General features: G+C 34.9%; 1 protein-coding gene and 1 pseudogene across 2 annotated transcripts; both read right to left on the reverse strand.

Annotated features, from left to right (window-relative positions):
* Positions 1-1257: 1257 nt before the first annotated feature.
* Positions 1258-8526, reverse strand: LOC149264920 (delta-selinene synthase-like). Its single transcript, XM_089401241.1, has 4 exons — positions 8446-8526; positions 7987-8175; positions 1821-2069; positions 1258-1732 (listed from the first exon to the last, which is right to left on the reverse strand). Exons 1-4 carry the CDS (start codon positions 8524-8526, stop codon positions 1433-1435), a joined length of 819 nt encoding a protein of 272 aa, XP_089257367.1. The 3' UTR covers positions 1258-1432.
* Positions 8527-25877: 17351 nt separating this feature from the next.
* LOC149264921 ((-)-beta-phellandrene synthase 4, chloroplastic pseudogene) lies at positions 25878-26819 on the reverse strand (annotated as a pseudogene). The gene is made up of 3 exons (XR_016253676.1): positions 26369-26819; positions 26033-26229; positions 25878-25914 (listed from the first exon to the last, which is right to left on the reverse strand). The product of XR_016253676.1 is annotated as a (-)-beta-phellandrene synthase 4, chloroplastic pseudogene (transcript).
* Between the last annotated feature and the right edge of the window lie 1176 nt (positions 26820-27995).

The raw sequence follows: 27995 nt of genomic DNA on the forward strand, positions 1-27995 counted from the left end.
ATTTAACTTTTAACCTTTCCCTTTGGGTCACTTCATTTCATTGTTTGTTTATTTTAAGCTATGGATAATGACATTTTACTAGTAATTATCATGTGTTTTTTTACTTTCTTTTTTTTATTTTGCCCCTGTGAAGTGATTGTAGGGTCATCAACATTAACATGTGACTTTTTATTTATGTTTTGATTGTCCCCATGTGATGTGATTGTAGGGTTATCAACATTAACACATTTGATTACAAATTTTGGGGGTTTTTTTAAGTCATTATAAGGTCACCAACATTAACACATTTAATTAATAATTTATAATTTCGGGGTTGGTTGTGATGATTTTCACAACAAAAATCATTAACAAATTTTTAATGAATCTAAATCAAATATTATTTTATTTTTAAGATAAATTGAATTCAATTAGTCATTAATCATGACAAATACCGTTATGTGTGTGTGTGTATATATATATATATATATATATATATATATATATAGATATATTATTTACAAACATCTTTAATTAATTATATCATGTAAGATATTATTTTTATTTTTTCTACACAGCCTTACATGTTTCTTTAATGTAATTTTCTCTCAAGTTTCATTATATTCATCTAGAGATATAAACCCTTTGATGATTTGTTCTTAAGTTTTTAAGATTAGAGTTGTATCTATAAATTAATACAAGAAGCTTTTATGAATTAAAATCTGTAAAGTAATTTAAGACAAAAGTTCCGATTATGAAAAGTTATCTAACAACAATATTAAGATTTCTCTTTTACTCAAACTAAACTACATTTACATTTAAATCACATAAAAATTCACATTTATTTTCAACTATACTACTTTTTACTCAATTATTTTACAACATATGATGCAATTGCTACTTACTTATTCAATTAATTACTTACTCATAAAAATATATTAAAAAAATCTATTATTATAATTTTTATTATTTAAAATATATTCTTTACCTTATAAATACATTCACACATATTTTTTTTTTAAATATCCAAATTATAACCCAACTGTCTTATCAATTACACAGATCCAATACTTTATAAATACATTCAACCCATCGACTTTTTTTAAAACATCAAAATTATAACACAACTGACTTATAAATTACACAAACCCAACTTGTTACTTTAATAAATTTATGCTAAATTTTAAACAAAATAAAGTGGGAGATATAAAAAAGGCTTCAAAACATTCACGTGATAAATAATCTTTTACAATATAAAAGGTTCGTTAGACTATGCGATCAAAAAATGAACAATAGGATTTATAATATTGTTTATGATATTAAAAATATGTTACCACTGGCCACCAAAAACACGGAATATTTTGAGCCACATTTATAGCATAGCGGTGGCAATATAAGACCGACATGTTCAAACCCCTCGGCAAATTGATAACGCTATGCGCCATTACGATCACAGTCACAGCTGCAGTGGCTGGATGAGAACTTTGAATATTTGGTCCTTTACCTCATTGTCAGAAAGGGATATGCCATCATTGTATTTGAAGAGGAAGTGCATGCCTCGTGCAAGATTGAAAGTAAACCTTTTGCAGCACAGCGGCACTGTATTGTCATGCTTTAGAAATTCCCAATTCAGTTGGCTGACAGAAAGATCCAGGATGCCTTTCATATGATTTAAAGCATCTTCACGGGTACATTCCGGATTGTCTTTCACATAACACTCTGAACATGAAGCTACCTCCCCGTGTTCCTTCTCTTGCTTCAAACACACACATAGTGGCAAATGTTAAAACAAATCCTAATCTCATCTTATGTTTAAAATGAACATTAATTTGAATGTCAAATACCTCAAAGTCCGTTATGTCGTCCTTGACTCGGATCGTCAGTTCTAACAGATCATGGATCTTGGATGGATAGACTATTTGCTTCAGAATGTCGTCTGGTAGAATCTGATCCATTAACAGAAGCGGAATCAAATTTAACACACACATCCCGGAGCTAGCGAGGCCATTCTTATAGTACTCATTGAACCAGGGGACATATCCAGCCGCCATCCATTCCGCTTCTTGCAGATAAGACTCAACGTATCGCTCCCACTAAAAGTGAAGGCAAGCGATCAGATATTTCATTCATACAGACATACTCATAACAAGGACATAAATGTTGGAATGATAATTTTAAACTGCCGCGAGCTGAATAGCGATGGACTTTCCGTGCGATGCGATGTGATCGCATATCGCACTTCCCCTCATCACCCTTCGTTGCATACCTCTATTTTATGCAATGCGATATTTGCAATGCGATCACAGATCCTATGATGGCAAATCACATGATTTAAAGGTGATAGAGGCGGTGGAAAATCTTTTCACTTCTTGCGATGCGATGGAATGATAAGCCATGCATTAAATTTCCAGCAAGATATTTTAACGCGTATAATTAATAATATTTACTAGGGTTGGTAAATGTAGGTGAAATCATAAATTTTACTATTTTTTATTTCACGGAAGTAGGGAAAAGCAACACGTATTGTAAAGATATTTGTGTGTTGTTCAATATATAAAGAAAATGCAAAGAGCAGAGACGTGTAGAGCTAGAGCGAGAGAATAGTAGCCAAGAAGAGCTCTTTCTTCTTTGCAACGCACAGCAGTGCTGAAGATTTAATTTTCTGAGAATCAGATTCTGGAACTGAAGTTCCTGTTGTAAATCCCTCTGAGTTGAGGAAGACTATTTTGTAATAGTTTTATTTTCTGTTGTTTTTAATAAAGATCCTGTGGCAAAAACCAGAGCGTTGTTCTCTGTGATATTTTTTTTATGTGTGTTTGAAATGAACAGAAATTTCCATCATGGTATCAAAGCTAGTCTAGGCACTCAGTGAATAAAAAAACAGAGTTTTGTTTTTTCACTGTAGGAGCTGTAAGAAGCTTGTTGAGGAGACTTTTTCCCAGCAGAGAAAAGTTCTTGCTTGTTTTTTTTTACAGTCAGTATTTCTTCTCTATTTTACACAGGTTACGATGGCAGATGCTGGAACTGGTTTGACAAATCCCCAACTGCCACAGTTTAATGGGAAAAACTACAGTTATTGGTCCATAACAATGAAAGCATTGTTTGCTTCTCAAGGAATATGGAAGCTGGTTGAAACTGGCTATGCTGAACCAGCAGATGCAACAGCGTTGGCTGCTTTGACAGCGGCAGAAAGAGACCAGTTGAAGAGTGACAAGAAGAAGGATGCCAAAGCCCTCTTTTTCCTCTCCCAATCAGTGCATGAAAGTGTTTTTCCGCGGATTGCAGCAGCAACAAAATCCATGGAAGCATGGGATATTCTCAAAACTGCGTATCAAGGCATGGAGAAGGTGAAGACTGCAAAGTTGCAGATGTTGAGGAAAGACTTTGAAAATCTCAGCATGAAGGAATCTGAAACAATAGATTCATTCTTCACTCAGGTTATTGGCTTAATAACCCAGATAAGGTCTCATGGTGAGATTCTTGAAGATAGAAGGATTGTAGAGAAAATCTTGAGATGTTTATCCTCAAGGTTTGAATCTATTGTGGTAGCAATAGAAGAAACAAAAGATCTCTCACAGTTCATTGTAGATGAACTGAGTGCTTCTCTTTTGTCTCATGAACACAGACTGAGTAGAGGAACAGATTCATCTTTTGAGCAAGCATTTAAGACTCAGATGTCTTTTGGCCAAAGAAGAGGTCGAGGCAGAACAAATAACAGAGGTCGTGGAAGAAGCCAAAACAGAGGCAGAAATTATCCTGCAAGCACAAGCGGAAGGAGCTGCAATCAGAACCAAGATGAAGGTTCAAGCAAATAGCAAGCTCATGGACAAAGGTATGACAAATCCCAAGTCCAATGTCATTATTGTAAGAAATATGGGCACTATGCCAATGAATATAGGAAAAAGCAAAGTGACATGAATAATAGGCAGAATGCTAATTTTGCAAATGAAGAAGATAAGAACCTAAAGAATGTGCTGTTAACATGTAACATAGCACAAGACAAACAAGAAGATTTTTGGTTCTTAGACTCAGGTTGCAGTAATCACATGACTGGAAATATTGAAATGTTTTCCAATCTAGATGAAAATGTGAAATCTGAGGTAACAACAGGGACTGATGATACGATATCTGTCAAGGGTAAGGGCAGAGTTAGTATCCGAGCAAAAAATGGAGAACAGATGATTGTGCCAGAGGTATACTATGTACCTGGCCTGAAATGTAATCTTTTGAGCATTGGATAGCTCATAAACAAAGGTTACAACGTGTTCTTCAAAGATGATTTGTGTACAATCAGAGACATACCTCCAAGCAAGAAGATCATTGCACAGGTGTAGATGAGCAGCAATAGAATGTTTCCTCTCAAACTCAGGGCAGATTTGAAGGAAGGCAGAACTATTGTGGCTGTAACACAAGAAGTCTTTCAGGAACAAGTGAAAGATGTGAATTGGTTGTGGCATTTGAGATTTGGACATCTCAATTTCGGAGGCCTGAATCTGTTGCACAGAAAGGGAATGGTAAAGGGATTACCATTGATTGAGAAACCGGACAGCCTTTGTGAAGGCTGCATCTTGGGCAAGCAACACAGAGAAAGCTTTCCAGCAGGAAAGAGTATAAGGGCAAAAGCACCATTGGAAATTGTTCATTCTGATGTGTGTGGCCCGATGCAAACACCATCATTTTCCGGAAATAAATATGTTTTAACTTTCATTGATGATTACACCAGAAAGACATGGGTGTATATGCTGAAACAGAAGAGTGAAGTGTTTGAGAAATTCCACCACTTCAAAACTCTTGTTGAAAAACAGTGTGGGCATTATATCAAAGTGCTCATAACAGATAGAGGAGGAGAGTATATCTCCCAAGACTTTCTGCGTTTTTGCAGAGAGAATGGCATACGAAAGGAGTTCACCGCAAGGTATACACCTCAGCAGAACGGTGTCGCCGAAAGGAAGAATAGGACCATTCTTGACATGGTCAGAAGTATGCTGAAGGCAAAACACTTGCCGCATGAGTATTGGGCAGAAGCTGTTACTTGCGCAGTTTACATCTTGAATAGATGCCCAACTAAAGCTGTCATGAACAGAATACCAGAAGAAGCATGGAGTGGTCAAAAGCAAACTGTCACTCACATGAGAGTATTCGGTTGTGTGGCATATGCACATGTACCGGATCAGCTAAGGAAGAAGCTTGATAGTAAGGGGGAGAAGTGTGTCTTTATTGGCTATTGTGATGAGTCAAAAGCATACAAACTCTATAATCCATCCACCAAGAAATTGATAGTAAGCAGAGATGTGCAATTCATTGAAGATGAAGCTTGGGATGGAAGCTTAGAGAAGACAGTGAATGTGAAGACAATTGTGTCTCACGAAGAAGAAGAGGAAGGGACAGCAGCAAATAATCCTTCCTTGATGGCTCCTCCTACACCACAGCAAGTACAACAATCCACACCACAAACTGGAATCCGAACAGCCTTAAGAAGTCAAGGAAGTGCTTCTCCAAGCACACCACAGGGATCAGAAATACCCTCAAATTCGGATGGAACTCCAAACACACCAAGAAGACCAAGATTCAGAAATCTGAATGAGATTTATGAACAAGAAGAGGTAAGTAACAATACCGGTCTGAATTCATTATTCGCTTTATATTGTCATGTTGATGACCCAGTCCATTTTGAAGATGCCGTAAATGAAGATAAATGGATTGAAGCAATGAATGAAGAAATTGGTGCAATTGAGAAAAGTAAAACATGGGAGTTAGTGGACCTCCCTGAAGGCAAAGATGCCATTGGAGTTAAGTGGGTCTACAAGACCAAAAGCAATGCTGAAGGCAAGATTGACAGGCACAAAGCAAGACTTGTTGTGAAAGGCTACAAGCAGCAACAAGGCAAAGACTATGATGAAACCTTTGCACCAGTAGCAAGGATGGAAACAGTCAGAACAGTGTTGTCTATAGCAGCACAACACAGATGGAAGATTTATCAGATGGATGTTAAATCTGCATTCCTGAACGGAGTATTGAAAGAAGAGGTTTATGTTGAACAACCTCCAGGCTATGAAGTTGAAGGCCAAGAGCATAAAGTTTGTAAATTGAAGAAGGCTCTTTATGGGCTGAAGCAAGCTCCAAGAGCATGGTACAGCAGAATAGATGCGTACCTGATTGAGAATGGGTTTGACAAGTGTGATGGTGAACCCACACTCTACATAAAGCAGAATGACGGTAAGATACTTATCGTTGTTCTATATGTAGATGATTTGATTTTTACAAGCAATGATGCTTCTCTCATTGCTGATTTTAAAGCAGTCATGAAAAGTGAATTTGAAATGACTGACTTGGGCTTCTTAAGATATTTTCTTGGAATTGAAGTAGACCAAAGTGAAAATGGCGTCTTCATTTCTCAAAATAAATATGTAGAAGCAGTGTTGAAGAGATTTAACATGCAGAACAGCAAAGGAGCTGTGACTCCAACTGTAGTGGGGTTGAAATTGACCAAAGAAGACAGCAGCAAGGATTTTGATCCAAAACTATACAAGAGCATAGTTGGCAGCCTTATGTACTTGACTGCAACTAGGCCAGACATTATGCACGCTGTGAGTTTAATCTCCAGATTTATGGAAAGACCGAAAGAGACTCATTGGCAGGCAGCCAAGAGGATTCTAAGGTATGTGAATGGAACGAAGGGGTTTGGTATTTTATACTCCTCTTCTGAAAGTTTCATGTTGACAGGTTACACTGACAGTGATTGGGCTGGAAGTGTTGATGATAGGAAAAGCACATCAGGATATGTGTTTCATATGGGATCGGGAGCCATCTCATGGGCTTCCAAGAAGAAACCAGTTGTAGCTTTATCAACAGCAGAGGCAGAATATGTGGCAGCAACAGCAGCAGCATGCCAAGCAGTGTGGCTGAGAAGAGTTCTCAGGGATTTGTGTCATGAACAGGAAAAGGGCACAACCATTTACTGCGACAATAGCTCAGCAATAGCATTGTCTAAAAATTTTGTTTTTCATAAAAGAACAAAGCACATAGACACCAAATTTCACTTCATACGTGAATTGGTTAACAATGGTGAGATTGTTTTGCAGCATTGCTGAACAGAGAATCAGCTCGCTGATATCTTGACAAAACCATTAGCGAAGAAAAGCTTTGATCATTTCAGGAAATGCCTGGGTATGCAGAAAAACCCAGCAGTTAAAATTAAGGGGGAGTGTTGGAATGATAATTTTAAACTGCCGCGAGCTGAACAGCGATGGACTTTCCGTGCGATGCGATGTGATCGCATATCGCACTTCCCCTCATCACCCTTCGTTGCATGCCTCTATTTTCTGCGATGCGATATTTGCGATGCGATCGCAGATCGCATGATCGCAAATCGCATGATTTAAAGGTGATAGAGGCGGTGGAAAATCTTTTCACTTCTTGCGATGCGATGGTGTGATAAGCCATGCATTAAATTTCCAGCAAGATATTTTAACGCGTGTAATTAATGATATTTACTAGGGTTGGTAAATGTAGGTGAAATCATAAATTTTACTATTTTTTATTTCACGGAAGTAGGGAAAAGCAACACGTATTGTGAAGATATTTTGTGTTGTTCAATATATAAAGAAAATGCAAAGAGCAGAGACGTGTAGAGCTAGAGCGAGAGAATATTAGCCAAGAAGAGCTCTTTCTTCTCTGCAACGCACAGCAGTGCTGAAGATTTAATTTTCTGAGAATCAGATTCTGGAACTGAAGTTCCTGTTGTAAATCCCTCTGAGTTGAGGAAGACTATTTTGTAATAGTTTTATTTTCTGTTGTTTTTAATAAAGATCCTGTGGCAAAAACTAGAGCATTGTTCTCTGTGATATTTTTTTTTATGTGTGTTTGAAATGAACAGAAATTTCCATCAATAAAAAAGGGTACAAGCATGTTTTGCATAGATGAATGAGTATGTATCATCTAGAAGTGCATACAATCACTGAATCCTATAAATGGAAAATCAAATTCATGTGTAATGCTTAACCTGTAAACGTAATCGATAGCTTCTTTTATTTCAGGCTGAAAATGTCTATCAATTCCCAAACATTCGATAATATCCACCATCTGAAGATGTCGGATTAAATCATCAGCGGCATCACTGCAGCTATCTTTCATGTCACTCAAAAATCGGTGTTTGATATCTTCAACAAGCGTTTCTCCTCGTTCACGATATGTAGGTGCCTGGTCACGGCGTATTTCAATGAAATACAAAGTTATCTTGCAGAGATTGATGAATGATGGATTTTAACATGTGAAACTGCAGTGCTTAATACATTAATTTTAAAGGAACATAAGGCAATAATGAGATTAAGATAAATATCGCGTATGACGTTGAGAGAGAATGTATAACGTCATCGTCCCAGACGTTGGAATGATGATTGCCTGTACGTCTTTGAGTGCTCATGCTTAATATTGGCCTCACATATTTCTTTGGCATTAGCATTCCAGCACTTGAAAGTTGTTGACAGAGAGCCAAACGATCATTCTTGGAGCTGATCTCGAAATCAACGGCGTTACAGAAATAAGAGCCATTAGCACTTGCTTCCTATTGTAACTATATAGCATTTCCCTGTCGTGCCTGGCCTATTTATATTACAATTTCTAATGAAAATTCCAAATAAATGGGATCTTTCATTTCGATGCAATTTTGCATACTTGATTTCTCTAAGGAATCCTTTTGGACGGTAAAGGTATTGACAATTTCGGCAAGGTCAGAAATGGAACTGTCTTACCTTTTAGATAAAAATAGTAAAATATACTTTACATTTATTCCGTTCCTTGTTTGCATCCTAGTCTGTCTCTCTTCTGTAATAATTATAATGATTCCATTCCTTGTCTGTTACATATTTAAGAAAATCTATTTTGCAAAAATTTCGAGTTGGATTTGAATCTGACAATATGACATTATGTAGAGATTGATTGCTTATCAATTTAGTGACATGATTTTCTACGATACACTACGTCTATTATCCACATATATATAAAAGTGGTTGATCTGTAGTTTTCTGTTTTAAATTTGAGGTGTAGGTTTATTTTTAGGTATTACCGAAAATTGATTTATGAGGTGTTTCACAAATATGTTGAGATTCTAGAAATCGAGGGACGTTCTAGTCAATCGTGAATTCTAGAAATATGTTGAGATTCTATATGAAGTTCCAGCAGTATAGTGAATATACTACAATCTTAATGACAATTATACCAACTAACCTCTCCACTAACAATGAAACTACTTTTTCAAGCTACTTTTTCAAAATTTACGTTCTTAATTTTATATATTTCTTTTTAAATATGAAAGTCATTATATCCTTCAAATTATAAGGCCATCATTAGCACAATCTAATATATATATATATATATATATATAGACAAATGACTAAATATGTGTATTTAGTTTTATAGATAACATATTTGTCTACTTTATATAAAAATAACATCAAGGATAGCGATATACACCATTTTTAAAAATTTGGTGTTTGCATGTATCCCAAACCACCACTATATTCGAAGCAACCATGTTTATCTAGGTGGATATTGGTTGCCACATGCCTATTCCACATGGGCCAACACTTTTTCCTTTCAATTTCCTAATTTCCACCATTGTTTTCTATTTTTGGTAGGTTTTTGGGTCCTCAACTTCCAAAGCCATTTTGACGCCCTAAACAACATTTTTTGAAAATGGGGAAAAAAGAATACATTGGCAAGGGTTTGCAGTCGAAAGTTGTTTTCCTGAGATAGATATTTCTAAGCAGGTATTGTGCATGCCAAACAAAGATCGTATGCTAATGTTACAATCCCAGGAAGCTAGCATCCTAGCTAACCCCAACAGGGCCAACAAACTTTTGGTGATTCATCTCCTACAGTTAGATTTTTGGATGTTTAGAGTTTTTCATTGTTTTTCAATAATAAAAAGGACTTTGATCCTTATTCTAACATAGTCTAGAAGACATTTAGCTGTCACATCTCTTCTTACAGATAAGCCAACATCACCTGAGCTAGTTGATTTTCATTTTACAAGTAAATAATTTTCAACATTTGATATTAATTAATTGAAGTCCATTTTTTGTTATATCTCTGTGTTTCTATATAAATATTCGTTTAAGTTCGTTCTTTCATAAATCTGAATCACAAGTCATCATGCACATAGGATTCCATCCATGAAAAATTAAAATTCAAAAAAGTGTCTAGTAATAAAATGTGTGCATGACTTCATAGCACTAAAACATATGAGTAACTAAATGTATAAATCTTTATCCAAATATTTCTTTAAAAAATTATGTTTGCATGTATTTAAAATTCAAAAAAATTGCGTAGGAATAAAAATTCAAAAATAAAGTGTGTATATCTAAAAATTAAAAAAGGAGTGTTTAGTACTAGAAAAAAAAAGTGTGTAGCACTAAAATTTTAAAATAAATATGTAGCACTTGTTGAGCCACAAAATGGGTATGTATTTACCATTAATTTCATCACCTTTTTCCTTGTTTCTTATCTTTTTCATATCTTAATGCTTTAATATATTGATTGATTATGATAAAAAACAACTGAATTACTCGCAGTTAAGATTTAGCCATAGTAACTGACTTTTACTCTTATTTATGCAGAAAAATGACGAAAGGAACAGTTCTTGTTCTCTAACGATGGAACATCATAAAATAACAAACGGAGGGTGAAACACATTGATTGCGGACAAGGCTGAGGGAGAATTAGGAGGATCAGCGTGAAAAAGGAAAGGTGTTTGAAGTTAGCAATCAGTTGCAAATCCCTCAGGATCAGGAGATATTAAGGGATCACATTTATCTTTTACCCTTTCCGATTATAAAGAAGATGATTGTAGGAAGAGAGGGGAGGAATCCTTGTTATTTCAAACTATAATTTTAATTTACAAATTCGTGTTGTTGAGAGAATGCGATCATATTGTAATGTTACTCAAGTTTAATGATTAATATATAATTTGAGGTTGTTGTTCATTCGCTTTATCTGAAGTAGATTAGCAGCATTTGCTGGCAGATAAGGGCCCGACCTCTGGTGGATTAAACTACTTCTTTGTATTATATCTTTCTGATTTCAACAAGTTTGATTAATTTGTTAATTTTCCCATCTTATGTGCTTTTTACTGTTTTTTTGAATTGAAGGAATATCTTTGCTTTATGTTATTTACAACACTCTCATTTGATTTAGTTTACATTCATTGTAGATTGAGTTACTTAGATAATTATTCGGATTGATTTAATCAACTGTAAAGAGTTTGGTTATTGCTATTGAACTCTCATATTGATATCATTTCCATCTGGATTGCTTCGTAGAGATTGAGTATGATTTAGATTGAATCAACTAGGAAGAGATGAGTTATTGCTACTATGCTCTCGGCTAATGCTATTGTTGATTAAATTTCTTGTGTGAGATTTGATTATGATTTCAGTAAAGAATTCAATCTTGAAGCTTAGAGGTCATATTTCCTTTAATGATTGTAATTTGAGTTTATTAGATGCTTCTGTTTGTTCTTGTATTAAATATCTATACTTCATTTGAAGAAGCATTACTCTGTAAATTCATAGCATGCACATATTGTGTACACTCTTGAAATAAAAGGACTTGCCCGGGTTGATGATTAATGTGGGGTAATTAGGAGTTGCCGGGGAGATTGTTGCCACCTTACAAAGAGTGATGTATGTCTGATAATTGTTGTTGGGAAAGAATTGGGTATTGAAAACAGAAGGTAAGAACCTACGTAACGAGAAAGAAAGTGCTTGCTCCTTCGCCTGCTTTTCAGCGCAATTACAGAAAAGTGAAGTAGGTGTTTGATGTTTGTCTGTTGAGAGAGAACTAGGTATTCAAAACGGAAGGGAAGAACCTGCGTAAGGAGCAAGTAAAATGCCTTCTCCCCTACCCGCTTTCCAGCAGAATTGCTAGGAACTTAAGGTAGAAATAAACATTTGAATTTTTGCATGAATGTATAAGAAGAAAATACTAGAAAACAATATAATTCCACATCCCAAACCTAAAAAATCTAAGGGACCGGTGACCCTTGGATGATCAAATTTTATCGATGAGATCTTAAGAAAAGCTTAATCTCAGCCATTAGTAGGTCCCTGAACCATTTCTTCCAGAGAACCTACTATCTCCCTTCGGGCCACAGGTTCACCATATGTAGCCTACGCTGAGGTCCACAGTAAAACTGAAGGGACTGATTAGAGTTGTCAAGACATTCAAAATTCAGGAACAACACCCTCGCAAGAAGGGAATTCTTGAAACATTCGTGAAGGAGGAGCAGAAACAGGGGAAATAGAGGAACCGAGCTCCCCTCAGGTAGTAATTGAACAAAAGACACCCAGTGTCCCAGATCAAGGGAGTGTTGTTAGGATCATTCCTACCTATTATAGACAACCAAGGGATAACTCTCTAGCTCCAGAAATCCCAGAAGGGTACTGTAATATCTTTGATCAAATGGCCAATATTCCACAAGCACCCGAGACATCTAAATTACAGTATCCTATCGTTGACATAGCTGTTAACACACCCATGAAAACTATCCATCTACAAAATATTCCCACCTTTCATGGACTGACATCAGAAGATGTGGATGTGTTTCTGTTTGAATTTGATGTCCTATGTCGGGGTTATGATTACACCACCGACCCTTAGAAACTAAAGATGTTTCCCTCCACGTTAAAGGGAGCAACCTTGTGTTAGTTTATGGGACTAGGTGGGGGCACCACAAACGATTGGGACCAAATGAATACTGCTTTCCTTAAAAAATATCAAGATTATTACAGATCTAGGGAACTAAAAGATGAGATATTCCAAATGGTAGCAAGACCTAGTGTATCATTGGAAGAGTAGGTGGAGTGTTTCCAATATAACCTCCAAAGGTCTCCCTACGCAAATCTGCCTTTGCCTTATAACGTGGTAAAAACGACACTGATTAAGGGGATGAAAGACCAATGGATATAGACATTAAATATTATGGGTAAAGGTAATATCTATCAAGAAGATTATGCTAACATTATTAATTTGTGTATCAGATGCTCAAGGGGCAGTACAAGATTAAAACTAGATGAATGTGATATGATCACCAGGGACATCAAAATCTCTGGTGGAGGCATTACTCGTACTGAAATTGGCAACCTGTTGGAAGATTTTAAAATAGATATCTTGGGAACTTTGACAACACAATTTCACATCATGCAAGCCAAGCAGAAGCAGGTCGAAGCAGAACAGAACCTGGCAATCTTTTGCCCTCGATGCAAGAAGAAACATAGTCATAAAGAATGTTCATTGGATTCAGTATAGACCTGTGCCATATGCACCAAAGAACATGCCACAGAAGATTGCCCATCACTTCCAGTGTTAAAAGCAGTCTTCAAAGAGGAAGAGGAAGAAAAGGAACCAGTCTACCTGTTAAATCAGTGTCGCCAATGGCAAGCATGAAAACCAGGTATGCCTCCTGACCCATCTTCATTCTTTCAACCCTCACAATAAAATTCTCAGCAATACACAGGGGCTACATGTTAGAACCAATAACCTTTTCCTAATTGGTCACCACAAGAATTTTCTATGCCACCTTGGTCCAATCAATCAAGTCCAAAAAATAGTTGGCCAAATTCCTCTTACTTTCCACCATTTTAGCAGAACAACCAATATCCATCTCAATGGCCACCCTCCACTTCACAAAACCAAAACTGGCAGTCAAATTGGCAAATACCTACAAACCAGCTAGCAGGAACAATCCCCCTGCCTCAACCTATGCTACCAACACCTTACACGTTACAACAAAATCCTCAATCCAACATATGACCACAACTCCCAGCCTAGCCCAACCCGAATCCCAAAAATAAACTAGTCCAGTCAGTACAAATTATTGAAGGGTTGGATCCGAAAACCGAGTTGAGAGAGTGTAATGAACTCAAATTGAGGTCTGGATGGATAATTGAGTCAAAGGAAGATAAAAATATGCAAATAGAAGAACCACTACCTGTAGAAGAAACACCTCAAACAGAGAATACAGTTAAATAGAAAAGCCACGATCAAACCATTACCTATTCTCCACCATTCCCAGAAAGATTGATTATACCTCGCCCAATCAAATACCCTGATTTTGATCTCCTGGGAGAATTAAAAAATATTTGTGTAAAAATAACCCTCCTCCAGGCTATTCAGGACATTCCAATCTATACAAAAACCATTAAGGAATTGTGTACCAAGAAGCCTACGAGGAAAATAAAAGCAACACCAACTATCCATGTAGTCGGAACTTTATTTGATTTATTATCAGGCGGAGAAACACCGGTGAAATATGAGGACCCAGGAAACCCTATAGTCACAGTACAAATAAATGTATGTTCCATCCCCAATGCATTAGTCAATCTAGGGGCAGCCATTAATATTATCACAATAAGAAGATGTTAGAGACTTGGCATCACAGCCTTAGATCTAACTATGACCTTGCTGGAACTTCTTGACCTATCAGTTGTCAAACCAGAAGGGACATTACAGGATGTAATGGTGTCTGTAGATTCTTGGTAATACCCAGCAGATTTCTTGATTATTAATCGTAGAAATCGGCTAGATGGACATCCTCTAATACTACGAAGACCTTGGATAGTGACCATAGATGCTTACATAGGCTATTGAATAGGCAGTATGACTATAGAAAGAGGAAGCAATGTGAAGAACCTAGCTTTATCCTCCAGCATAGCCAAGCCTAACTATAATAAAAATTAGGAAACAATTTTGTGACATATTTAACTGAAAATATTCGATCACCACTAACTATAGTAGATGCTCTTGAATTTAAGAATCAAATAGAAGATGACATTATTAACACTTACATTAACCACCCAGCTGTCGTATCTAATCTAAAATGTCACATGATTGAAGCAACCCTGCATAACAAAATTGAATAAGATCCTTTAAAAGATATCAATGACCAAACAATACCAACAGCAACTGTTTATAACAGTAAACCCATTGAAATTGAACCAAGGAAAGTCCTAAACATTAACAAGAACCTGACTGATGACTAGCAACAAAGGCTTATTCAACTCCTTAGAAAATATAAAGAGGCTTTTGCTTGGGATTACCCAGATATGAAAGGGATTAACCCCCAATTATGTATGCACCACATCTATACTAAGAAAGACGTGAGACACATTTGACAACCTCAACGAATATTAAACCCTCACCTAAAGGATGTTGTTAAAGTCGAACTACAGAAACTGTTAGATGTAAATTTCATCTATCCTATATCTGATAGCAAATGGGTTTCTCCATTAGTTGTGGTTCCTAAAAAGAATGGGAAGTGGCGTATATGTGTCAACTACAGAGAGCTTAATAAAGCAACACAAAAGGATCATTTTCCCCTCCCGTTCATTAACCAGGTGCTAGACACATTGGCAGGTAAAAATTTCTTCTCTTTCTTAGATGGCTTCAGTGGCTACAGCCAAATCCCCTAAAGACCAAGATAAGACTACCGTCACCTGCCCCAGGGGAACGTTTGCTTACAAGGTATTCCTTTCGGACTATGCAACACACCTGCCACATTCTAGAGAGCCATACTCAACATTTTTGCAGATTTGATAAACGAGGGACTCGAGGTGTACATGGACGATTTTACACCCTATGGAGATGATTTCAAGCTGGCATTACAGACGCTGGAGAAAGTCCTGCAAAGATGCATTGCTGCCAGGCTCTGCTTAAGCCATGAGAAATGCCACATGATGATGACCGAGGGCCTCATCCTCCATCATTACATCTCCACAGCTGGAATTTAGGTAGATCTAGTGAAAATTCAGATAATCCTCTTAATACCTACCCCCTACACTCAAACTAAGGTACACAGTTTTTTGGGATTTTCTGGATATTATCGAAGATTTATAAAGAACTTCTCCCAAATTTCTGCACCATTATATGCTTTGACAAGAAATATCTATTTATATGGATTGAAAAATATGACATTGCCTTTGAAGAGTTAAAACGGCTAGTATCAACAGCCCTAGTATTACGGGGCCCAAACTAGGATTTACTATTTCAAATTTCATCTGATGCATCAGATACCATCATTGGATCAGTTGTCGGCCAAGAGGATGATAAGAAACCTTATTCGATATACTACATCAGCAAAAATTTAACTCCTGCTGAGTTGATCACATCGTGACCAAGAAATAGTTTCTAGCTGTAATCTATGCTATTAACAAATTTAGACACTATATAACATGATACCCTGTGGTTTTGTATACTGATCACTCTACTATCAAATATTTAGCTAATAAACCTATTACAAATGGGAGAGTGACACGACGGTTAATCCTTTTGCAGGAATTCAACATAACAATCAAGGATTGACCAGGAAAGGAAAATATAGTGGCAGACTTCCTCTCATGTGTGCCAAAGACAGACAACGCAGTGGCAGTAGAAGACCAGTTTCCCGATGAGCACCTATTTGTTGTAACTATGAAAACACCATGGTACGCTAATGTCATAAATTACCTAGCAGTGGGAAAATTACCCAAGCACCTGACGCCCAGAGAAAGAAAATTAATAGTGCAACCTAGCACTCGGTTCTCCTGGATTGAAGGGTACCTCTTTCACACAGGAGAAGATATGCATATCCACAGTTGTGTTAGGGAAGAGGAAATCTACGACACCTTAAAAGCTTACCATGATGGACCTTGCAATGGACACTTTCTAGACCACAGGACTGGACATAAAGTCTTATAGATGGGCTATTATTGGCCCACCATTTTTAAGGACGCCAAGAAACTTGTCCAGGCATGCGATAGCTACCAAAGAATGGGTCGCCCTAGCCAATCTGATTAGATGCCCCTGCATCCACAGTTAGTCATCCAACCTTTTGAATGCTGGGCATTAGATTTCATTGGCCCAATAAGCCCATCATCTCATCAAAAGACATATATACTAGTTGCAACGGAATATGTGACTAAATGGGTGGAGGTAGAAGCATTACCAAGGGCCACAGAGGACACAATAATCCATTTTGTTTTCAAAATTTTCGTGCAGTATGGCTTGCGTAGTGAAAAAATTATGGATGGAGGGCCACAATTTGTAAGCCATAATCTTGCTGCTACATTAAAAAATCATCACATCTTACACAGAATCACATCGCCATACCACTTGCAGCCAAACGGTCAGGTAGAAAGTACCAACAAAGTAATCAAGACCATACTAACAAAAACAGTCGCCTCAAATAGACATGATTGGGCTACCCGATTACCAGAAGCCATGTTGGTATATTGCACGACTTGGAGGAATACCATAGGATACTCCCCATATCAGCTAGTGTTTGGCAAAGAACCTATCTTCCCAATAGAATTGGAAATTCAGACAATGAGGATAGCCCAAGAAGTAGGCCTAGATCTGAATGAAGCACAAGTTAACAAACTACATCAAATTAACAAACTATATTGTATTTTTGGCTTATCTCCTTGTAGTTTTACTCAAATGCCAAGTGTAGACACCCGTTGTATGTGGATTTAAATTCCACATCTAACTAGTACCCACTAAACATACTTATGACAAGACCCATGACTAAACACAATTTTTTCATCTTTTTTATTTTTATTTATTTATATATATATATATATATATATATATATATATATATATATATATATATATATATATATATATATATATATATATATATATATATATTATGGGTCTACTTAGAAATATGCAGGATGGATACTCATTGGATGTGGAATTTAATTCTGCATCCAACAAGTATATACACTTGACATTTGAGTAAATATATAAAGAGATAAGTGATAAATACAATAAAAAGTGGTTTTCTTCTTTTCCCTCCAAAATATTTTCCCTTGCTGATGACATCATCATCTTGAACCATATTGATTCTTTTAAAGATAATTTTGTTAGTACATTTTTTGTTTTGAGGCCCATTTTTACCAAACAATTCCCTTTATGTGGGCTAACTTGTGCTGATTTCCTTGTTGAAGTACTTGTAGCAAGTGTATATGCATATGGAGTCAACTTTATAGCCTGTACATCCTTCTAATCTCCATCATCACCTCAATGAGAGAATACAATTCCCTCTGCAATAGATTTATATATGCTTCCATCCCAAGCCTCTTCTTCCTTGAATCAACATCCATAATAATAATATACTTCTTCATAATGAGATTATAGATTCTATATTCCTTACACTCCTCACTATATTAAGTAAAGATACACTTCTCATTGTTTTCATCCAACTTCTGATCTCTTTAGGTACATGTGCATAGGCTACACACCTAAAAATCCTCCAATAAGATACGTTTCAACTTTTACCACTCCATGTTTCTTTAGGAACTTGTTCCTTCACACTCTTAGCCAAAATCTTGTTGAGGATATAAACTAGACAAATAACTTCTTCTCCTCACTATTTATGTGGTAGATACTTCTTTGTTAGCTTTCTTTGAGCCATATTGATAATGGTTTGATTCTTCCTTTTAGCCACCCATTTTTGTTATGGAGTATAACATGTAGTAAATTGTCTCTTGATTCTATGCCACTAACAAAGCTCCATGAAATCATCTGGAATATATTCACCACATTTATATGATCTTAAAACTTTAACATATTTTCTACTTTCTTTTTCAACCATAGCTTTAAACCTTTTTAATATGGTGAAATCTTCATACTTTTCTCTTAGAAGATAAACCAAATTTTTTCAAATATAATCATTAATAAAAGTTGAAAAGTAAATATTTCTGACCAAAGCATGTGTTTTCATTGGTCCACACAATTTTTTTTTACAATCTCCGATGGAGATTTCACCCTATCTAAAATTATAGATACAAATTTCTCTCTGTGATGCTTTTTAAGCATACAACTCTCACATGAGCTTATTATTTGTTGAGTTTTAGGCAGCCCTTACACTATCAACTTATTTTATAAAAAGTCTACAACACTAAAATATAAATGACAATATCTTAAATTCCATAACCAAGATTCATCCAAGCACTTAGTTTTATAAGCATTCAAAGAGTGAGTGAATTTATTTTTCATTATAAGTGGAAACAACCAACTCTTTTTCATCTCCACCCTTTCTATCAACTACTTACTTGGGTACTTACCAATGATTTTACATAACTTGTCCTTGAAGAACACTGTGTATATTTTCTCTATTAGTTTCCCAATGCTTAACAAATTGCATTTAAAACTAGGTACATAGTATACATCATTGATCATTCTTCTTTCACCATTTCTAGTAATACAACAATCACTCCTTTACCTTTAACACATACCTTCTTATCATTGGCTCACTTTACCTCATACTAAATACTAGTGTCATGACTCATAAACAAATATATGTTTCCATTCATGTGATTGAGGCACCTACTATCTAAAAACCAAACATGATTTGAACTTTCTTGAGTCAGATTATACGTCAAAAACACAGGTTTATGATTATCAAGTTACAATCCTCTTTGATTCCCTCCCTGCAAGATTTTGTTGTTGCTCACCATTAAATTAAAAGGGTATTGTTGAGATTTCTCCTCAGATCTAAAATTATTTTTGTTGTCCGTTTGATAAGATGTTTTCCTCCCCTTCCTTTGTTACATAACCTTCCTCTGCCTCTTCCTTTAGTAAGTTTCAGTTTATTTTTGAATGAATTCTCCAATGGATTACCATCATATCTTATCATCATGGATTCATGTGCAACCAAACAATGAGTGAACTCATTAATTTGCATTTGTATATTATATTTAAGCTCTTCAATGTATACAATAATAGCTTCAAGCTTCTTTGGAAAACTTTGGAAGAATTTCTCAACCACTCTCTTATTTCATATGTAATCACCATATTGTCTTAATTGATTAACATTGCTCATGACCTAATCATGAAACTAACCACAATCTCACTATCTTTCATTTCCAGATTTTCAAAATCTCTCCCCAAGTTTTGTAACTTAACATTCTTCATCTTGGATACACCTATAACAACCCTTTTTGGTTACCCCCTCATGTAAATATTTTCATGTGCAATGGTAATTAATTATGAGAAATGTAAAAGTAAATGGATTGATGAGAGGACATGGATTCAAAGCTTGAGAGCAAACGTTTCTTGGGAATTTCTTGGGGAAATAACCAAGAGTAGTATTTTCCATTAAATGGCCACCCATATCCTTGTTGAATTAAAAATAAGCTGGTACAACAATTAAAATGGAGTATGGATGGTTGACCAAAAGGATGAACCAACTTGATCTCATGGGACATGTTGTTCCAATCCACATGCAAAATAATCTCAAAATGAAAAATTTGTTATAGTGTGGTATACACTTGATAGCAAGAGACACAAAGACATGTTACTCCAAACAAGACTGCACACTAAATAGAGGAGCATATGAGCATAGTGAACACTCTCGGTTTCTCAAGGGATTTGCAAGTGAATGACTAAGGAAAAAGACAAGAAAAAATCGTTTAATACATTGGCTTGGAGCATGCTTAGGAGCATAGATTAAAGATGAACTTGTGGTGTTAAGAAGTTGCAGTGACAGTGGAATATCGATCCCCGCTTAGCAAGTGGAGAGATTGTGCAGTTTGGGAGTTCTCTCGATGTTTCACAAGTGGATACCATGAGCGAAGAGTCTAGATTCCCGTGAAATGTATTAGGTAGAGACATGGTGTGTTATGGATTCCTTCCGGATTGTAGATGGAGGCACTGTGGGATCTAGATTGTTGTAGTGTGAATTAGGTGGAGACATTGCGAACTCTAGATTATTGTAGTTATTATTGGGTGGATCATTGTGTGCTCTAGATTGTCTTAAGTGTTGTTTGGGTGGAGATACTATGTACTTTCGACTCCTGGGTGCTAGGTGGAGGCGCTGCGTGCTATGGATTCTGATGTGAATTCTTAACTAGACTAGTGTGAATATTCTTTAAACGCTTCACTCCTCAGACTCTAAATATGGATTAGGCATGGTTAATTGCAAGAAATAATGGCAGTGCAATTGGCCTACAAGTGGGAGGAGAGTTGAAGTCCCTTATTTTCAAGTCACTCTGCTAAAAAGGTAAGTTTCTTACTTGTATCTTTATGTGTACCTATTTCACTTTGAATGATAAAAATTGTTGTTATATGACAACGAGTGTATCAACACAATTAATGATGGAATATGTATTCTTGTGTATTTTCAATGAGATGGTTTGTATGGTTATTATCATGGCATGAGGGGCTTACATACCCCTATAGTTTCCTATATATTTTATAATTTGTATATCTATCTACATGATTACGTATGACTCTCTAGTGAACCCAATTAAACCATTATAGTGTGTGCAATTACCTAGTTTGCGTGTTATAACTCTCAAGGAGTCCCTCTTGTGTAAGAACTATTGAAATTCTATTCTTAAAGGGATATGTATTGGATGCTAAGAATTAGCATGGATTTTTGTTGTACATGAATGATTATTTTCCCTCTTTACTCATGGACCAATAATCAATTAATGCATGATATATTAGGGAACCTGATATAAATTATTTTAGATCCATTCCACACAAGGATTTGGTTTTACAATAGAAGAAACCATAGAGCATTGTTAGCCATCGATTGGCTGGTTATGATTCCTATTAACATGTGGATTATGTTTTATGTTTGAACTTGAATTGTTTCTACTTGATGTAAGAACGTATTCCAATGATCATGGACGTTTTGGGCAAAGTTGTTCTTCTAGGAGAGCCTTGGCCAGTTCCCCGAAAAACGTAAGGAAAAACCTTAAATCATTTTGAGTTGACTAAGCATAAATTGGCACTATAGCTTTGAGTATCTGGGCTAGATATAATTCAAGTGATCTAGGATATATGAGAATCTCGATATATAAGATAATTGCTATGATGAATCTCATGGGGAAACAAGATATAGATGAGGCTTGATACATATGCAAAAGGATTGATTCAAGGTTTATCTAGTGTGGGGCCCAATTTGAGTAAACCTCATGAGGCCCAAATAAGTGCCCAAAGCTGGATATTTTGGATTATGGAAATATGTTTGGGGATTTTGATGCATCTCGGAATCAAAATCATTTGCCTCATGATAAAAAGTCATATGAAGTATATACAATGTATCATTAGATGTTCATAACAAGTCCTAACACAAATATGAGTCCAAATCATTTTTATGTGAAAATTTCTTAGTAGCACCATATTCCTTTACAAATTGGATATAGCGTAAAACAAAGAAATAAAATGTGAGGACCGGACTTGGTGGGGTCCATAGGATTTTCTATGTGGAAAGGGTTACGTGGATGTAGCCACGTCGACATTAGTGTGAAGGATAACATGGAACCACTTAGTAAGGTCCACACAAGTGCCACATGGGTGCCATGTGGCGGGATCTTGTTTGTGTGACAATGATTACATGATCAAACTTTAAATGGGCATAATTTTTGGCCTCTATTTCAGATCATGATAAAATTCATATCGTAGAAAATCTCTTAATGAGTTACAAGCGATGGTATGTTCCAAAGTTAATTCCACTAACTTTGGAAATGAAATATTGTTATAACCCCATTTTCATAATGGGACCATGGAGGTCAACTTAGTTAAAAGTAACACCTCTCATTAACCTAGAAATGTCCAAGGGGGAGGGAGGGAGCTTTACAACTCCCTGATAACATGTTTCAAGAGTGTCCCAAGCCTTCTTTGAAGAATTTGAACTTGACTCTGGAAATATAATGCCATTTAAACCTTGCTGGATTAAACCAAGAGCTTTATTATCCTTCTTTTAGTTCTCCTTCAAAGGATTTCACTAAGCGTTTGTTAGATCCATTTTTTTACTTGATCAACAAACTCTGGATACTCATAGTGAAAAATCCTGAAAGGTCAGGATAATGTAGTAATGTTTTGATTCTGATAAACCAAGAATCGTACTTTCTCTCCATTAGAATAAGAACCTATGATTGAGCCATACTAGTGTTCAATGATACTTCAATTTAACATCTAGACAATTGAAGCATAATTTTTTTTTTTCTAACATTGATACATAACTATATCTTCCAACTCACTACATGTTTTGAACATAAAAAAAATGACATAATAACAAAAAAATTATAGCATATAAAGCATATGATTTCACAAATAAAATACTCTATTCACAACAAGAAGTTATAGTGGATTTGTAGCAATATGTAGTTGTGAAACAACCAAAAGTGTAATAATGTACCATGAATAAAAATACAGCACTGGATAATGAACAGAGTTATAACAATGGACAGGTGTTGTGGCAACTATGAACTACAACTAAGCAAGTATAAACTACAACTAAGCAAATATATTTTGTTTAAACAAAAATACTTTATTTTTATTACACTACTTTGTTTTCTTCCTTTTTTTTGTTATATTCATCCATATTTATACATAGTTTTAAGTGGGTTAATTGGAGTTAAAAAAAAAATACATAGCTTTCAGTAAGTTAACTAGAGTTGTTTTCGGTATTAAAAAAAAAAACCTACCCCTTCATTGATAACCCTTCAAATCTCAATTATGTAAAATGACAAAAGTGAAATAAATTCAATGGCATTGGTGCTCCTTGGGAGCTCAGTTATTTGAGGTAATGGTACCTCTTCACAATTTCATTCGACCCTTAAGGTTTCGTGGAATTGAGGTTGTCTTAATTCTTTAAGAGTTAAGAGACTCGTGAAATAACTATTTAAGAAATTATGACAATAGATTTTAATAATAATGGTGTTGTTTAAGTGTTTTTAATAATAAAAATTTAATAGAATTATAAGTGAAAATTCCGCTTCTTGCACATAAGACTCAACGTATTGCTCGCACTAAAAGTGAAGGCACCGAGTCAAATATTTGATTCATTTAGACATAATAATAACAACCTCTTTATTTTATTTTTTAGTTTATTATAGTTATAAACATGAGAAGGAAGTACTTTATCAAGTACTTTTCATAGGGTGTCATCATAAACATTGAAAGGGAGTAGTTTATCTAGTACTTCAACTTTTCGTAGAGTAGGAGGCATAATAGTTATTGTAAATGTAACATCTAGGTTGATTTTTACCTCTTTCCTCGGAGGCCACCTCAGAAGTTGAGAAGTTAGAATCCATTTCTTTTGTGTCACCTACTTTTGGATCATATATTTCGGGCACTTATGGAGCCATTTTTGTCAGAGATACATATCATAAACTCTTGCATAATGGCTTGAAGTCAGAATTTACAGTTTCATAACGTTTTGAAGTCAAAATTTGCAATTTCATAATGTTTGATGGGTATTAAGTTTTTATTTAAATGCAAGGATGGTTTACTTCATTTTGTCTTTTCTCTACAAGTCTGAATATATTAGGAGTATTGTTTAAATTTTTAAGAAGAAAAACAAATGGCTTGAAGTCAGTATTTATAGTTTCATAACGTTTTGAAGTCAAAATTTGCAATTTTATAATGTTTGATGGGTATTAAGTTTTTATTTAAATGCAATGACGGTTTACTTCATTTTGTCTTTTCTCTACAAGTCTGAACATATTAAGAGTATTGTTTAAATTTTTAAGAAGAATATTAAGAGTATTGTTTAAATTTTTAAGAAGAAAAACAAATTAAGAGTATTGTTCAAATTTTTACAATAATCGATTTAACATTAAATTGTGTACTAAATTTTTAATTAAATGTAATAATTGTTTACTTTATTTTATCTTTTTTCCAAAAAAACAGATTAAGAGCATCGTTCAAATTTTTAACAATAATCTATTTAACATGAAATTGGGAGGCTAGAATATTGTTGAACAATTTTTTTTATTTAAATATAAAACTTTGTTGAATAAATTTTTTTATTGAAATAAAATTATAGTGAAAAAAATAAATAACAAGTTTATTTTCTTAATACTTAATAATGTTATAAAATGGTAAAATACTAAAACTATTTTGTTAATTTTATTTTAACTAATAATAATAATAATTAATCTATTAAATTGAAAATATAAAAGATAAATCTTTTAATTAATTTAATTTTCTAATATTTTATTACAATAAACATATTCAACTTTCTTTATATTACAAAAGTAGACCATGTCTTTTAAAATTAACCAATCATAATAAACTTTATTTATTAATATCATGTTACCTAATATTTAATTATAATAAACATATTCAATTTGTAAGTAATTTCTTTCAAATTAACCTATCATAATAAATGATAAATTTGGGGACATGATATTTAAAATTTCAAATAATAGAAAGAAACAAAACCATTATATTGATAAACAATAAATATTTTGTCAAAGTTATGTCAAAGACTAGTGTCTAAATTTTATTATAGTAAACACTCAATTTCATTTTTCATCTTTTCTTTTCTTTTTTTCCAATTTAACTTTTAATTTTTCTTTCTGATCACTTCATTTCATTGTTTGTTTATTCTAAACTATCTTTTCAATTTAACTTTTAACCTTTCCCTTTGGGTCACTTCATTTCATTGTTTGTTTATTTTAAGCTATGGATAATGACATTTTACTAGTAATTATCATGTGTTTTTTTACTTTCTTTTTTTATTTTGCCCTTGTGAAGTGATTGTAGGGTCATCAACATTAACATGTGACTTTTTATTTATGTTTTGATTGTCCCCGTGATGTGATTGCAGGGTTATCAACATTAACACATTTGATTACAAATTTTGGGGGTTTTTTTAAGTCATTATAAGGTCACCAACATTAACACATTTAATTAATAATTTATAATTTCGAGGTTGGTTTGTGATGATTTTCACAACAAAAATCATTAATAAATTTTTAATGAATCTAAATCAAATATTATTTTAATTTTAAGATAAATTGAATTCAATTAGTCATTAATCATGATAAATACCATTATGTATATATATATATATATATATATATATATATATTATTTACAAACATCTTTAATTAATTATATCATGTAAGATGCCCGATGCCCGTTTCGTTCCAATATCTGCTAATCATCAATGAATGAGGTTTTAATGATCAATGAATGAGTATGTATCATCTAGAAGTGCATACAATCACTGAATCCTATAAATGGAAAATCAAATTCATGTGTAATGCTTAACCTGTAAACGTAATCGATAGCTTCTTTTATTTCAGGCTGAAAATGTCTATCAATTCCCAAACATTCGATAATATCCACCATCTGAAGACGTCGGATTAAATCGTCAGCGGCATCACTGCAGCTATCTTTCATGTCACTCAAAAATCGGTGTTTGATATCTTCAACAAGCGTTTCTCCTCGTTCACGATATGTAGGTGCCTGGTCACGGCGTATTTCAATGAAATACAAAGTTATCTTGCAGAGATTGATGAATGATGGATTTTAACATGTGAAACTGCAGTGCTTAATACATTAATTTTAAAGGAACATAAGGCAATAATGAGATTAAGATAAATACCGCGTATGACGTTGAGAGAGAATGTATAACGTCATCGTCCCAGACGTTGGAATGATGATTGCCTGTGCGTCTTTGAGTGCTCATGCTTAATATTGGCGTCACAGATTTCTTTGGCATTAGCATTCCAGCACTTGAAAGTTGTTGACAGAGAGCCAAACGATCATTCTTGGAGCTGATCAGCAATCTGTGGACACCCGATCTCGAAATCAACGGCGTTACAGAAACAAGAGCCATTAGCACTTGCTTCCTATTGTAACTATATAGCATTTCCCTGTCGTGCCTGGCCTATTTATATTACAATTTCTAATGAAAATTCCAAATAAATGGGATCTTTCATTTCGATGCGATTTTGCATACTTGATTTCTCTAAGGAATCCTTTTGGACGGTAAAGGTATTGACAATTTCGGCAAGGTCAGAAATGGAACTGTCTTACCTTTTAGATAACAATAGTAAAATATACTTTACATTTATTCCGTTCCTTGTTTGCATCCTAGTCTGTCTCTCTTCTGTAATAATTATAATGATTCCATTCCTGGTCTGTTACATATTTGTTGAAATCTAATTTCAACGCCGATGTACCAAGCCAGAAACCGTTCATCGGAATTTTCTCGGAGCAATTTGCCGACGAAGGAATAATCCGGCTAGGAGCTCCGATATAATATGGAGCTGACACGTGGTTCACCACTGACGTAATGCAACGTAATTTTTTCGGGCGATAAAGCTAGGTGACTTGTTGTCCACCGTCCGATTCGCCCGAATGCTTTCCGCCATCGATCTCCTGAAGGTGCACGGGCTTGCAGCAAATCAATGCATTGCGTGGAGTAAAAGACTCATGGTTTGACCGCCGAATGAAAGAATTTAATGAATTTATGTGTTGTTCGTAGTTTTTAGGTAGATGCTTTTAATTTTGGTTATGGGCATGTGTCCCATATGATATACGTCACATTTTTTTTATATGTTTTATATATATTTTATATATACGTTGTCATAAAAAAATGTCTACGATAGGGAGTCTTTAGTAAGTGCGTGCTATAGTCTTCATGTGTTGTTGTGCCTGCGAGCAAAAAAAAAGGTTTATGGGTATGGTGCCTTCGCACGGTGGTAGTGCGTTTTTTGGGTATGTATGTTTTATAAAACATTGTGTTGTGCCTGTGCGCATAAGTGGTTCATAGAAATGAATAGAACGCAGAGCGGTGCGAAAAGAGTTTAAGAACAGGGATATAATGTTTTTATTCTGCCATTGTAAAATATAGGAATTGTATGAAATTGGTTTTGTAATATCCACAGCAGTGGAAAATCTGTGACTACAACAGAGTTTGTTTTGCGAATCCCATTCTGCACAGAGGGTGAAATATGTATCAGTTTTTGTTTAATGAATAGAAATCTTCTATGGTGGTGAAATACTTTGTTCCTCAGTAAGTTTTTTTTAAGCTTCCCTGTGCACAAAAGATCCTGGAAAGGTAGAAACAGAGCATTGTCTCTGTGTGTTTGAATTCTTGGTTTTTGGTATTTTCTCCATGAAAAAAATACCCAACAGTGGTATCAGAGCAGGCTTAGGCTCTTTAAAGAAGTTAAAGAAGCTGAAGGGAGAAGGTTGTTGCTACAGCAAAACTTCTCAGGCAGACA

This window comes from Pinus tabuliformis, chromosome 6 (assembly GCF_031772625.1).
Source record: "Pinus tabuliformis cultivar Carrire ecotype Pingquan chromosome 6, CPIR1, whole genome shotgun sequence".
Lineage (NCBI taxonomy): Eukaryota > Viridiplantae > Streptophyta > Pinopsida > Pinales > Pinaceae > Pinus > Pinus tabuliformis.

Coding starts and splice junctions, on each gene's coding strand:
- LOC149264920 (XM_089401241.1), bottom strand. CDS start 8,526: ATGGCTCTTATTTCTGTAACGCCGTTGATTTCGAGATCAGCTCCAAGA. Junction 8,176..8,445: donor TCTCTGTCAACAACTTTCAA/GTGCTGGAATGC, acceptor CGCCGTGACCAG/GCACCTACATATCGTGAACG. Junction 1,733..1,820: donor ACGACATAACGGACTTTGAG/GTATTTGACATT, acceptor GTGTGTTTGAAG/CAAGAGAAGGAACACGGGGA.